Below are 14,255 nucleotides of genomic sequence, written 5' to 3'. Positions count from 1 at the left end.
GTGTGTGTGTGTGTGTGCATGCACGGGTACCAGAGTGAGTAGAGGTTGGGCTAATGGGTGGCCTCCACGTGCCTAGAGTCAGGCAATGTAGTTTGGGAGTTGAAGTGCCTCTGGGGAACATTTCTATTATATCTTTGGGTTGGCTCTCACATGCCATGTGTCTGAAGGCTTCCTCTGCGTATCCTCCTGAGTTTGTTTTGGTGGATGGGCAGTGGCTGTGTTCTCTGACTGTATTTATTGCTTATCTGCTCCCTTCCTTGTATGCGAACTTTTGGCGAGCCCCAGCCATTACATGTAGCAGACGACACACTAAATGTCGATCGGTGCTAATGCCGTCTTATGCAGACCTGTGTTTCTTGTCCGGTGTGCACAGCTCTGTCGAAGGTGCAGTTGTGAGATGGAGCATGTTTGCGTGTGCATCTGTGCAATTTGGAGAGTACGGCCCTAGAGACTGGGAAAGGGAGGATGGTGTGTTCTTGTGTTGGTGTCTGAGGACTGATGTAGAATCAGCACAGAGGAAATCTGAAAGGGGTCCTCTGTTGTGTCAGGAAGGAGGTCAGCGGGCACTGGGAAAATGCTCTGGGGGCCAGTGGGTGTATAAGGGAAAGCCTATATTAGGTTTACGGGGAAATGGCCTGGGGTGAGGTGTGTGTGCATCACCTGTGAGAGGAGGGGTGTAGTTATGTATGACTGAGTGGGTGTGAGTGTATGGTGTAGCCTGGGCCTGCCTGCCTGCCCCCGCCGCCGAGCCCCGCCCGCCACTGCAGAGCTCAATCAGCCGCTGCATGAATACACTCGAATGGAAAGTTGTGCTCAGCTGACCGGAGAAATTGGAGCTGGCTAGCACTGCTCCCCTCCTCCTGGCCTTCCTCCTGCCCTTCCTTGGGCCAGAGGGCTGCCGGGCTTACACACCGAGACAGGGGAGGCTCCACTCAGCTGGGGCTGGAAGGCCTTGGGGCGGTGGGGAGTTGGGCAGTCCTGAGGACCTGGGGGCCCGCACACCCCAGAGGGCTCGGCATCTCATCCACAGTGCCTGGGAGGGCTGGGGATTGGTGAAGGACCTGGAAAAGAATCCGAAGCAGCAGCTGGTTCTCCAGGGGACAGCCAAACAAAGACGTAGGTGGGGACCTGGATGGCCACGGAGGCACAAAAAGGGTGAGAGAGAAGACACGGGGGTCATTCCCTGCTGGGGGAGGCCAAGTGCACCCAATGTGCGCCACAGGTTGGAGCCTGGGCTTCAAGCTCCAGTGACCCTAGCAATGGGCTAGGTCCCAAATGTGCCAGGCTGGTCGGTTCTCCTTTCCAAAGAAGCTGAGAGAGTCCCTCTCTTGCCACAGCCTACAGTAGGGTTCACAGTCCACCTCAACTTGACTTACCTAGGCCTGGGCCTGGCCCTCTCACCTCCCTGGTAGCCCTCCCCACATCCAAAGTCTGGCCATCCCTGGCTGTTCCCACCACCTCCGACCTGAGTCCCAGCCGGAACCAGCCAGGCTCCTGTTGTTGCCTTCACTCCTACTATCCACCAGCAATCCCCACCCCATGTCACGGCAGCTTACAGGTCATTTCATTTTAATCAGCTGTATGTCTCACTTGGGATAATTAACTATGTTGGTGCTGGGCAGTCAATTCTGCAGGACTGGAAGAGGGCAAGAAGAGGGGTGGGGTGGGGGGCAGAACTCCCGGTGGGGGGAGGGGTGCAAGGAAGAAGAGGTGAGTAGGCCAGAAGGGGTAGATTGACCTTTCTAACCTCAGGCAGGCAGCTTCTAGGCACCAGCGACTTTGGCACAGATTTTTCCAGCTTTGCTTCCCTTTCTGTGGCTTCAGTTTTCCCATGCAAATTCTGGATTGCCATTGTTTTTCTTTGAGGGAGGCAGAAATGAAGACACTACCCCAGTTCGGCTGCTCTTCTTCAAGCTCCTTACCCCTAGAGTAGGCAGTCCAGGTACACAGAGGCCTACACACAGGGGAAGACTTCAAGCACTCCTGCTGGGGCATGAGCGTGTGGGGCAGGGGTGCCGAGAGGGTAGTGTGTGCCAGAGCAGGGCAGCACCAGAAGGAGGAGAGCTGACCCATGGGCTACCCTGGAGCTGGACAGAGAGGGTGGATGCTTAATGTTGAGACCTGATCACCCAGCCTGACATGGCTCACGAGAATGGACACACCAGTGAACACACTCTCCCCAAGACACAGCCCACAGCATTCAGTGGCTGAGCTGGCTTCTCTGCCAGCAGGAACTTCCGTCAGGTCTCACCCTTGAGCTCTGTCCTGGCTGCCCCTGGGATGTTGACTGTCTTGGCCAGAGCTTTGAGGGACCCAGAAAGAGAATGGGCAGGCAGCTCATAAAAGGAGAGATTGGGCTGGAAAGGGGCCTCTTTTCTCTCACTTCCATGTTTAAAGGGACGGAGGTCAAATCCAATGTAATATCCTCAGTGATCAGGGTAAAGGATGAATTGGGGAAGCCAAAGAGCCCAACTCCCCTGTGCCTCTGGTCAAAGAATAAGGACTGTGACCCCTTGGTCCCCATTCCTTAAAGGCAGAGAACAGTCAGTTAGGGCTGTGTAGCCTGGGAGTCATATCTGTGGGTTGAGTAGAACAAGGGAACCCACCAGAATGGAGACCCACAAAACACATGTCCACGTCATGGAAAGGCCCTGTACACACAGCACGCTATAGCTGAACATGATCCACTTCTTGCCGAGCTAGGTAAATATCAACTGCCCAAATCACACACAAATTCCTACCATATAGGCAATATAAAAGAGCACACATACTGGACACACCCTGATACACTATATACCCATGTATATCAAACATCACACACACAGACACACGCACACACACACACATGCACACACACGCACGCACACACACCTGCCTTTATATGCAGACCTCAACTGCATGGGGGGAACCCAGCATTCGGAATTGTGCACATCCACACCACTCATCACAAGTACTCATACCTCTCCTTCAGGTACCCTGGAGCTGAGTTTGGATGTTTGTACAGACCCGAGCAGAAACACAGGAGATGAGGGAGAGTGACAGGTGACAGCGAGACAGGCAGGTAGCAGAACCTAGGTTCCCAAAGCTGAAGGCTGTAATGGAGTTGAATGGCTCGTCTTCTGCAGTGGAGAGGGAGGAGTGGGTACTGGATACTCCGATCTTGCTTGCTTTCTCGGGTATGTTGTGAGAAGGAGGCTTTTTAAGTCCACAAGTTTGTCCTCTGTCCCCAGACAAAAAGGCATCTGCTCCCTGGTTCACCAGTCAAAGCCCCTCCAGGAGTCACCAGCCAGCAGGGCCACCCTGTCCTTCCTCTAATCCATTCTAGTTAGTCATCTGGGTAGGTCTGTCCGGAGCCTCAGCGCTGTCTGTGGCCGCCCCTTCTTTGGATTTCAGGCCCAAGTTCTGGGGCAAGTCTGAACCATATATTTTAAAATGCAGGTGGGGGACAGAGCCTGTCATCCCAGGCATCATTCTGTGCACTGGAACAGAGGCCCCATCTGGGAAGAAGCCAGCAGCATCCTCCCCATATTCCTGCCACCCAGGTCAATGTTGCCTGAACTGTGGCATCATAAGGAATGTTTCCCAAGATGGTGAATGCAGGCAGATTCTGACATTGTGCGCCAGGCCTTAGAACTTGGAAGCTCTTGAGGCCATGGAAAGCCCTGGGTCTAAGGCAGGATGCACACAGAAACCTTCCCCTCCAGGCAAGCTCACCCTGGGTGCAGAAGGCCCCATCTGCACGCACAGGGCACCTCTGGGCCTGTCGGCTTTTCCGCCCAGGCCAGGCCCTGTGTAAACCCCATGGCGAGACTGGAGATGGGGACAAAAGGAAATCGGAAGTCAAATTTAGTTTGGAACCAGTGTGAAATTCCATGCACGTTTCTCCCTAATCCGCCTGCCTCTGGAAATTGGACTTTCAAGTGAAGGCAAGTTTTCTGAAATTAGCTCTTTGGCTCCTCAGGCTCCGGCTGGCCTGGCCCAGAGTGGCAGAGGCACGGTCAGTCACACCATCGCAGGAAACTGGCGGGGTATTGGGCAGGACAAGGAGGCCTGGGGCCAGTGAGAACCTGGCTAGCAAAAGATGGTGATTTTTTTGGGCTTTTGTTTTCAAGTGTCAACCAGCTCTGAAAATGTCTTAGGGGCTGGAGAGACTCCTGTTGATTCCAAAAGTTGGGAAGAAATTTCAAGGAGAGAGATCGAGATCCACAAGGCAAGTCATAGAGTCAAACAGACGCAAACACCGGTGGCGAGGAGAAGGTCCATCCCAACTGCAGGCCCTAAACTCCTCAGACTACCTCCTCCTTTGCTCTCTCTGCCCTCCCTGCCCTGAGTACGGTTGCCCCCAACTCCACCCCGCAAAAAGAAGACAAAACCTGTCAGCTGTGCTCTGGGTAGGTGGATGGTTGGTTTGGTGACCTTGTGTGTTTACTGTTAAAAAAAAGTCACACAGACACACAACAACAGCAACTGGAAGATGCCAAACACACCCCAAGGACCCACGAGGGCCGCCGCAGGCTCTAATTCCTGCAGCTCTCGGCCTGGCATCTCCTTCTGAAGAAACCAGCCAGAGCCCCCCTCCCCCTGTGCCCTCTGAGCCTTCCGTTCCGGACTTGGCTTCAGTTCTCCTCCGAAGGGCCTGTTCCCATCTTCCCACCCCCCACCCCCAACCCTCACCACCTCCAGGAAAAAGCTACTCAGTCTTAAAATTCTGCCCCAGCTCCAGTGGCATAGTTGGAGGGGAAGTGAAGGCCCGGCGCTGCACCCCGGGCTGCGCCCCGGGGTGGACAAAAACACCAGTCTCCGGGAGTGATAAGAAAATGGAGAATACTGTATTTGCTTTAGAAAGTTTTTACATATAGATAAACACGCAGTTAAGATTAACAGTAAAAGCGCCCTACGGGGAGTGAGAGATTTCTCCAAAGCAGCTAAGAAATACTTGAAATAGCTTTTGCATAAGAATACTACGGTCTCACTCTCCGCTTCCGCTAGCGACGGGGTCCCTCTTCCTAACCCAGCCCGCCACGCCACGCCTTGACTGCCAAGTCGACGCCAGGAACACCGAGTGGGAGGGGAACCCCGAAAAGGAAAGAGACAGGTGAGTGGGGAGGCAGGAAGGGGTGGGGAGGAGAATGCAAAAGGAAGAGGAGAAAAAGCAAATATCATATACAGGCAATTTCTACACATATATTACAAACTGGGAAAATGACCGATCATTAAGATATACATAATTCATATAAAATTTTGAAATAAAAATAAAAATCTGTTACAGTCATAACTATTCTTTTTCCACATTTATAACCAGTACCCACACAGGCAGTGACAGAGTGGAGAGAAAAAGGTGCTTACGAAGAAAATGATTGTCTGCTGAACAAAAAACAGAAGATTGCATTTTGTTTGACCAATACTTGGACTTAAAAACAGAGAAAGAAAGAAGAGCGAGAGAGGAAAAAAGAGAGCGAGCAACAAAAGGCGAGAAACATTTGCTATTTCCCTCTCAAGGAGTTCTTTTTTTTTTAAACAAATTCTGAACGGAGATGGCGGTTTTATTTTATTTTTTCTCTTTTTTGTCTGTTTTGCTTTTGTCGTCTTGTCGTCGTGGTGGTGGTCGGTTTTTGTATAGTCGACTCTTTTTAAATCGTTTAAACTAGAGAGAATATTTTCCCAGATACAAATAAATCGTCATGCAGGTGGGGTGCCGGGTCCGTGGGAACCGAAAGGAGAAGCCGTGCTTGTCCTAGAAAGTATACAATTGTCACCTCTTTTATGTTTTCTGCCCGCAACATCAGCGTTTGTAACTGTCTGTTGGCGTCGCGGTCCTTTGGGGTGGCCGTGGTGGTAGATGGTGGTTGGGGTTGTTGATAGTTTGCATTTAATTTGTTATTTTTCTTGGTTTTTATATATTTTTGGCTGGGGTGGAAGTGTGTGTTTACTTGTGTGTGTGTGTGTGTGTGTGTGTGTGTGTATGATTGTGTATCCTGATTTCGGTTTGTTCTGGGGATGGAGGAGGAAGAAGAGGAAGAGGAGGAGGGTGAGGAGGAGGAGGAGGGGGAGGATGGAGAGGGGGAGGAGGGCGGCCTTGGCTATCATACATCACATTCCGAGTCGCTGGAGGTTACCGAGAGGATGGAGGTGCCGGTGTCCGCGCGCTCCGTCAGGCTGGACACGCTGGTGGTGGGGCTGGCTGCCGTGGACGGCGACTCTGCGGAGCCGTGCGTGGGACAGCCGGGCTCGGGCAGCGAACGCATGCCGCTCGGCCCGATGGCCTGGTGTTGAAGCCTGCGGGAGACAGAGAGCGGCACCAGCCCTGACACAGCGGCTCCGCCACCGGCTCCGTCAAGCCGCCTCCCCGCGCCCGCGGCCGCCGGTGCTCCCCAGCCTCCACAGCGCGCCCTTCGCCACCACCCGCGACTGGGCTCCCAGCGCTCATTCCCTTCCCCTCCCCTGCCTCCAAGCCCCCGACTGCTCATTGAACGCCACAGAGCCCCCCCAGCGCGGGGCTTGACTCGCGTCTCTCCTCCCCGGGGCTCTCAAGGCTTCCCAGTTCGGAGCCGGCCTCCGAGGAGAGGTAGCACCCAGGCCGGCCGCCTGGGGAGGCCTGGGAGCACAGCGCGGGACGCCGCAACCCGAAACAGCACAAGTCCGCGAGGGATAGGGTGCTCCTTCCTCCCCAGCCCCTTGGGACTCTTCAGACTGAATCGGCTGCCGGGGAGAGGTCGGTCTCCGCAGTGGCTCCTGCCCCAGCTCCCGTGAACACACCCAGAGCTGCGGGTTGCTCACCCGCAGCCTCTGCGGAGTAGGACCCGCTCTCTGGGTTTGCTCTCTGGATCCCGGTGCTGAGCACAGGAGCAGGGGCAGAGAGAACGTAGAAGCCGGAAGCGGAAAAAGTGGGGAAGAGGTGCAACAGAGAAAGGAGAGAAAGCAGCAGGAGAGGGGTGCAGAGCAGTCTCCGTCTGCTTCTTTGCCGCAGCAGGCATCAGCCGCCTGGGGCCTAGAGTCTCTGAGTTCCTACAAGGAGGCCTCCCCCTGTCCCGGGCACTCCCCCGTCTCAGGCGAAAAACTGGCTCTGCGCGCAAAGGTGAGAGGGCCCAGGGCTCAGGCCTGGACCGCCTAAACACAAACACACTCATTCACTCCAGGAACTCAGCCCTGGCCTCCTAGCAGCTGTCAGCAGTTGGGGCCCTGCTCCCTGTGGTACATCCGGCCCAGGGCCTTCAGAGGCCAGATAGGGACGCAGGCTTCTTACCAGGGCTTTCACCCCACTTTCTCCCTTCCCCCTTCCCTCCTCTTTTCCTCTAGTTATTTTTCTCCCTACCTCCAACAGGCCCAAGTGGGCTGACTGGCCAAGCCCAGGCAACTTTTTGACTTTGTGGCCAACATGCTGGCAGTGGGGCTCTTCCTGCTCTGGTGGCTTCCCAAATTAGTGGACCAAGGCTGTGCTCTTTGACTGGGGCAGGAGGGCTGGCACCTGTGTGCACGTGTACACACACACACACACACACACACACACACAAGGCCTCTCCACTCCCTGCCTGGTTGTCCAGCTCCTGGGCAGCCCATTTGCAATGCTGAAGGCGAGGCCTGCTCCACGGCGGTCACCGACCTTTTTCCTTTTGTGGCAGAGACCCAGGTTCAGTTTCCTTTTCCATGACATTGTGGATTCCTCCCCGGGTTTTTGCAGTGCATAGAAATAAGAACCAGATGGCAAGGGCGGCTTTCCTTCCTTCCCTGTCTGTAGGCTCCAGAGGATTGCGGAGCTGGGGACCGGCTGAGCAGGTGGCACGGGTGCAGGACAAGGCTAGGGCTCCCAGGGCTGGGACCAGGGACTGTGGGCACTCAGGACCTCAAACACACTCTCTCTCTCTCTCCATCCTGCCCGAAGCCCCTCTTGGACAAAGTCGTCAAGAATCCCACTGCCCCGTCCCTCTTCTGCGCGTTTGGGCAAGCGGAAACTTTCTCCAACTGGCCAGGGGGTCGCGGCTTCTCGCGCGCCCGGCAGCCATCAACACCCTGCCCCATTCGCCCCTATTTCAACCCCTGTCTCCCTCCCGGGCCCCAGAGACGGTAGCCAGGCCGCGGGCCCGCCACTGACCTGTTCTTGGCCGCCGCGGCACGGTCGCGCTGCCTCCGGTTCTTAAACCAGTTGCCTACTTGTGTGGGAGTGAGGCCGGTGGCCTGCGCCAGTTCGCGTTTCTTGCTGGGGTTGGGGTAGGGGTCCTGCAGGTACCACTCCCGCAGCAGGCTCCGAGTCCGCTCCTTGAAGCAATGCGTCTTCTGCTCGCCGTCCCAGATGGTGCGCGGCAGCGGGAACTTCTTGCGCACGCGGTACTTGTCCACCGGGCCAAGCGGGCGGCCGCGCAGCTTCTCGGCCTCCTGGTAGTGCGCCTCGAGCCACATAGCCTGCAGCTTGCCGTGGGACTCCTTGGTGAACTTGTGGTTCTCCAGGATGTGGTAGAGGTCGCGGAAGTTGCCCGTGTGGAAGGCGACCACGGCGCGCGCGCGCAGGATCGACTCGTGCTTGTTGATGGCCTCGCACGCCCCGGGGGCCACGGGCAGCGACCAGAGGAAGCGGCCCAGCCGCTCGATGTCGCCCGTCTCCTCCAGCGTCTCGCAGACGCTGGCCACCTGCTCCGGCGAGAAGTTGAGGGTGGGCAGCTGGAACATGGACAACTCTTCCGGGGGGGCCCTGGAGCCGCCGCCGCTGCCGCCGCCGCCTGCTCCGCCAGCACCGCCGCCTCCCGCACAGTTCCCGCCGCCGCCGCCGCCGCCGCCGCCGCCCGCGCCGCCGCCGCCCGCACCGTTCCCGCCGCCGCTACTCGCCAGAAGTAGGGAGCGGTGATGAGGATCGGCGAAGTTTGGCAACAAGAAGTGGGAGGAATAGAGGTCTAGGGGGGAGCGGAATACCATGGACTGACCTGAGAGGAGAGGAGAAAATTCAGGGAGAGGAAGAGAGAGGGGAGGAAGAGGAGGAGAGGGGCGATGAGGACCAGGAGGAGGGAGAGGAGAGGGGGGAGGAGGAGAAGGAAAGGAGGGGGGAGCAGGAGGAGGAGGGGGAGGAGGAAGGGCGTAAGGGACACCCACACCCCACACACATCCACACACACACACACCCGCGCAGCCACATAGAGAGGGAGGAAGGAGAGCGGCCCGGTGCGCGCGCGCAGAGAGAGAACCCGAGACAGAGAGGGAGAGGGTGAGGGAGAGAGAGAGAGAGAGAGAGAGAAGAGCGAGAGCCAACCACCGCCGAGTCAAGATTCAGCGATTCCACAGCAATCGCCCTAATGACAACAGCCTCATAATATCTCCCCTAAATCCACAGTGAGTGCAGCATTGAAACATTTTGTTTCGCTTTTCTATTGGTCTGCGGCGTGTCGCTGTGGCGTTGCCACGGCAACCGCTGCCAATCACTGTCAGCCCTGCCAATCAATACCGAGAACGTAAGGACGGTTTTACCACTTAGCCAGAGTGGGGGGGAGGGGGAGAGGAGGAGAGAGGGAGAAGGGGGAGAAAGAGATTTTTTTTTTAATCTTTGCAACTCTTAATCTCGCCACTTCCCCCTCTTTATCTCTCTCTCTTTTTTCTCTCTCTCCCCCCCCTCTTTCTATGTCTCTGAGCTCCCTTCTTCCCTCTTCCCCAAAGAAGTTGATCCAGAAATTCAAAAGGCCATGGACAGAGAGTTGTTGAATGGGATGAGCAATTAAAGGGGGGATTTTCTTGGGAAGTAAGAGGCTCCCCATGCGGCAGGAAGGCCGAGGGCCAGCCCTCAAGGAGAGGCCAAGGGCTGGTTAAGCAGGCACAGTTTGCACATGGTGTGCACGTCGGGCTACCTCTTTCTGCCTATGTGAGCACTAATAGTGGCGAGGAAGAAAGAAGAGATGAGATCATGGGGCCCACCACAAGCTGACCCTTTCTGCTGCTCCTGGGATTCCGGATTTTGGGGGGCATCTAACACCTGAGAGCCCGAGCTCAGGACTCAGGGTGTCAGAAGCTGCTCTGGTCTTTTCCGTGTGTGACCACTGGCCACATTTATCCCAATTCGTCTGCATTGGATTTCACCCACTTCCCTTTACTCTATCCCTGGTCAGGGAGCCTTGATTTCCCCTATTGCTCTGTATTTTTAAATACCAGTAAAAATAACAGTACACTTCTTTTTGTCGTGAAAAGCAAGCCACTTCTTTGTTCCCCACCCAGACTTTAACTGTGTCCCCCAGGGAGCTGAGAAGTCTGGAACCCTCTGGAGCCCCCTGACAAGCCCATAACTCCTACTCCTCCAAGGAACTCTGGACCTGCCTACAAGCCCCAGAAGGACACTCAAACTTTGGAGGATTCCTCAAAGAAGCAGATAGGCCTGAACACTGTGTGTTTGCTCATATTGTAAAGAAAAAAAAAACTTTTTTATCTAAGCACAGTAACATGACAAACCTAAAACAAACCCCCAAAGGGCCCGTAGAATAGAGAGAGCCCTCCCTCCCTCTGGCCACCGCAACCCTCCCCCGGATCCAGGGCCGGTATGGGTATTTATTCTAAGGTATGTTGCTTTTAAGAAGATGTAATCAGCATCTTTAGCCGGGCCTCCCTTTGTGAGGCTTCTGTAACTATGGAAGTGTGATTTACGCAGATTTGTCAGGGTCAGAGACGTCTTTCCCCTGAGCACTGTGTATATTTAGACAAGACTCGGTTTGGTGTTAAAAAGTGTATATTTTGAATGAGTTCACACACAGTAGCCAACAATGCCCACATTGTCGGCCCGTGTACAACGCGTATTGAAACGCAGCGTCCAGACTTCAACTAATCTGCCCTCAATAAAGCTGAAATAATTATCCTAAGCTGCCTTTCCAGAAGAAAAATCATTGAGGAATTCAAAACTCTTTAAAAAAAAAAAAAAAAGATCTTTTCTACATTCCGATGCAGATCTGGGGGCGAGGCACCGAGTCCACACCACTTTGGAGATCTCAATGAGGGAGGAGAGAAAGAGATTGAGAGAGAATTTAAATGGGAAACTTAACGTGACTGGGGCTGTGAGTGTCCCACTCCTAAACCCCAGCTCAGGTCCTGCTAGGCCTTGACTCCCGCAGAGCCCTGCCTCCTGTACAGAGAAGGGCTAGCTACCGCGGAGGATCTACTCTGGCCGGGAGGCTCTGGGCTGGGAGAGGAGGCCCGCTACCCGCCTGCTCCGCCCCTGGCAGCCGAGGGTCGCTGGCCTAAACCCAATGACTGAGGCAGGGAAATATTCGCTCAAAAGGAAGACCCGCCAAGGCCCACTTTGGGTGATCTCTCCCCTCCAAGTAGCTTGCTCCCGACCGTGGGTCCTTTTCGTTCAGCTTCGAAGCTCTGGGCGGTCGTTCACAGCGGGCCCAGAAAGAGCCCTAAGGTTGGGACACAAAAACAGACGCTTCATCTTTTCTTCCCGATCCCTTTCTCTGGTAGGGGAAGGATTATAGGCTGAGGGGTGGGAGGGGGAAGGGGCAGGAGGAGGAAGCGGGGGAGGAAGGAATGAAAAAGGGGAGGGAGTGGGTATTGTGCCGCGTGTGGGGGGAGAATTCCTACGGGTGGGTTTCCGAATATTGTGTTCAACTTTTTGAAAGCAGCTCGTGACCCCGAAACTGCATCCCCTGGAGCCGAGGACCCAGGCGCCGGGCGGGCGGGTGAACCCAGCCAGTCCCCTCCCCGTCCCCACAACCCCCGCCTCCGGGTGGGGGCGACTCGGCCTCTCCCCGCCGCTGCCTAGCTAGCCCCGGAGGGAGCCTGGGCAGGTGCCGCGGGCTCTGCCGAAAGTGCTGAAATCGAAAACCGTCACCACTCAAGGAGAACTGAGGCAAGTGGGGCTGCGACTCAGCTCGGCGACACCCCTGTCCCCAGCTTGGCCTGGGCGCCTGCCGATGCGCCGCACCCCGCCGGCTAGGGTGGCAGCCGCGACTCGGGAGTGCAGAGCCGGACGGAGGGCGGCTTCGAGGCGCGCAGCTTTGTGCGGTGGGACAGGGCCCGGCGCCACGGGTCGGGCGGTCAGCCCCGGGCTGTCAAGACACTTCCCGCAGAACCGAGCTCCGCGCCGCCCACGGAGCCCACCTCACGGCCCGGCGGCCGCCAGCGCTTCTCAGCTCTGGCCCGAAGCACGACGCCCGCCGCCGGGAGCCCGTAAGTTGAGAGTCCCGAGAGCTGGGGGGCGAAGGGGGGTAGGCGGGGTGGCCGGTCCTCTGTGCGGATGGCTGGTGGAGCTGGGAGCGCAGGCTCCGTGGGGTCCGGGTCTGGGAGTGCTGACCGTGTGGGGGAGGGGGCTATGGAGCACTAGAGCTTCCCCTCCCAAATTCCCTGGCGCTGGGCTTTGGGGAGGAGCATAGGAGCCCAAGGACCTCGGGTTCTGGGGCCCAGGAACCTTTCCCGCCGTTCTGGGGGCCCGAGGCAGTAGGCAGCGGGAGGGCAGAGAGCTGAGCCCGGAGGACATCTGGAGGGGTAGCGCGCAGGGGGGCGCCAGCACCTAGGGTCTCTCAGAGTGTAGAGATTGGGATGAACGTGTCAGCCCGCGGGGCCTGTAAGTCTCTGGCCGCTCAGATTCCCGGATCTGGGACTTGGAGCCCGTACTGGCAGAGGTCACAAAATTGCCACCACCGTCTCTGCTTTAATCCTGGGCCGGGCAACCGGCAGAACTGCGTACAGGTGGCGCGGGGAGAAAGGGCGTTTGAGCCGGAGAGTGTCTTTCTCGTACTAGGACCTACGGGACATTTATTTACAAACTAGCCCCAAGCCCAGCAGTCTAACTCTACCGCGAGAGGTGCCTGAGAGACCCACTCCTTCCTTGGCGTTATGCGGAAAGCCAAGAGGTCCGCAAACCTGCGGACGGGAGCAGCTACACCCACTCGGCCTTGCTCAGCTGTGGAGGGTCGGTTTGTACTGGGGGGGGCGGGGGAAGTAACGGCCCTTCCGGCCCCCAGGATGTCAGGAGGCAGGGGTTGGTCCCGGGGCCCGCGGTTTGGGCCTCCCCGCAAGCTGCAAACCGAGGCGCTTGGCGTGGGCGGCCGATGAGGGCGCAGGGGAGTGCAGCACGTAGGCGGGGAGGCCTCGAAGCCCTTCAAGGACCCCGATTACTTTCCTTTGAATGAAAAACAACAACAACAACAACAACTGCTCCCTCCCTGCCCCCCCCCCCCCCCCGCCCTTAGCCTCCCGGGACCCGCGCTCCGAGCGATTGTCGCCAGGGACAGTAAACACAGCTCAGTTGCCTCAACTTTCACCGCACATAAAAGTTCCTGGCGTGCGGAGAAATTTGAATATTTGATCAGCCCCTTTGAGTGACCCTCATTAGCTTGGCGCCCTGCTAAGGCCCCGGCATCGCAAGAAAGCTGCTGGGCCCGGCATTTGTATGCCTTGTTAGCGCCGCTTAATGAAGCTGCCCCGACGGCTCAAAGGCGGCCTCCGGGGCGGGCGCTGCGCACCTCTCGGCACCCCACTCTGCCTAATGAGCCCCACCGCCCGCTGTAGGCCCCTCCACCCCCCACATCCTCAAACAAGACAAGTTTGGCTCTCTCTTGGGCCACCGCACCTCCCACTGCCAGGCTCAGGAGAGAGGGCACAAATTCTTCCCAGTTGGCTGTGCAGACCCAGCCGAGAGAGAGAGAGAGAGAGAGAGAGAGAGAGAGAGAGAGAGAGAGAGATGGGAGACTTGGGAGTTGTGAGTGATAGGGCCTGGGGAGGAGGCCTGTGGCCTCAGGTTCTAGTCCAGGGAGTGCACTACCAACCTCTCCCAAGAGGGCTAATTTCAAATCATTTACCCTATTTCCTTAAAGATGCATCTGAACTAGTGCTGGGGTGGCAGGGGGCAGATGTCCAGGGGAGGCTCAGTTTTCCATCTTCCTCCCTACCCAAGTTCCTTTGGGTTCCAAAGCCCAGGAAACGGGCTACTTCTCTGCAGAGATCTCTTTAGAGTTCCAGAATTGGTGTGCTAAGGCTTGAATTTGAGAAGGGTAGGCACACTCAACTCCTCAAACAATCGTTGCCCCTCCATCTCAGACCCCAAACAAACACAGCTGGCACTAGGAAAGTGATGTGTTATAGCCTACCTTGTCCCACTTCCCCTGCCCCAGAAAACCAAGCCTTCTCTGGTCTCTCTTTAATCATGCTTCCAGTCCTTGGGAAGCTTAAAGAAAAACATTTAAGCAGGGTTTCCCCATACAGGACCACTGGCTGCTAGGGCAAGATGGGACTAAAACAGGCCCGAGGGAGAACTATGTAAGGTAGTGGGACCAAAGCCACCAGCTACCTCC

The 14,255-nt window shown here is 56.6% G+C and overlaps 1 protein-coding gene across 1 annotated transcript; it reads right to left on the bottom strand.

Moving 5' to 3' along the window:
* Window positions 1-5,062: 5,062 nt before the first annotated feature.
* On the bottom strand, window positions 5,063-8,967 carry SIX3 (SIX homeobox 3). Its single transcript, XM_044262414.1, has 2 exons — window positions 8,090-8,967; window positions 5,063-6,276 (listed from the first exon to the last, which is right to left on the bottom strand). Exons 1-2 carry the CDS (start codon window positions 8,902-8,904, stop codon window positions 6,084-6,086), a joined length of 1,008 nt encoding a protein of 335 aa, XP_044118349.1. The 5' UTR covers window positions 8,905-8,967; the 3' UTR covers window positions 5,063-6,083.
* Window positions 8,968-14,255: the final 5,288 nt, after the last annotated feature.

Source organism: Neovison vison, chromosome 8, assembly GCF_020171115.1.
Source record: "Neovison vison isolate M4711 chromosome 8, ASM_NN_V1, whole genome shotgun sequence".
Classification (NCBI taxonomy): domain Eukaryota; kingdom Metazoa; phylum Chordata; class Mammalia; order Carnivora; family Mustelidae; genus Neogale; species Neogale vison.
Note: the sequence above shows the minus strand (reverse complement) of the source record. Positions and strands in the feature narration are given on the sequence as shown.

Bases quoted from the DNA above. Each gene is read 5' to 3' on its own strand.
- SIX3 (XM_044262414.1), bottom strand. From the start codon at position 8,904: ATGGTATTCCGCTCCCCCCTAGACCTCTATTCCTCCCACTTCTTGTTG. The intron at 6,277-8,089 runs GTCAGTGGCGGG...TGTCTCCCGCAG, and splicing joins GCCGCGGCGGCCAAGAACAG to GCTTCAACACCAGGCCATCG.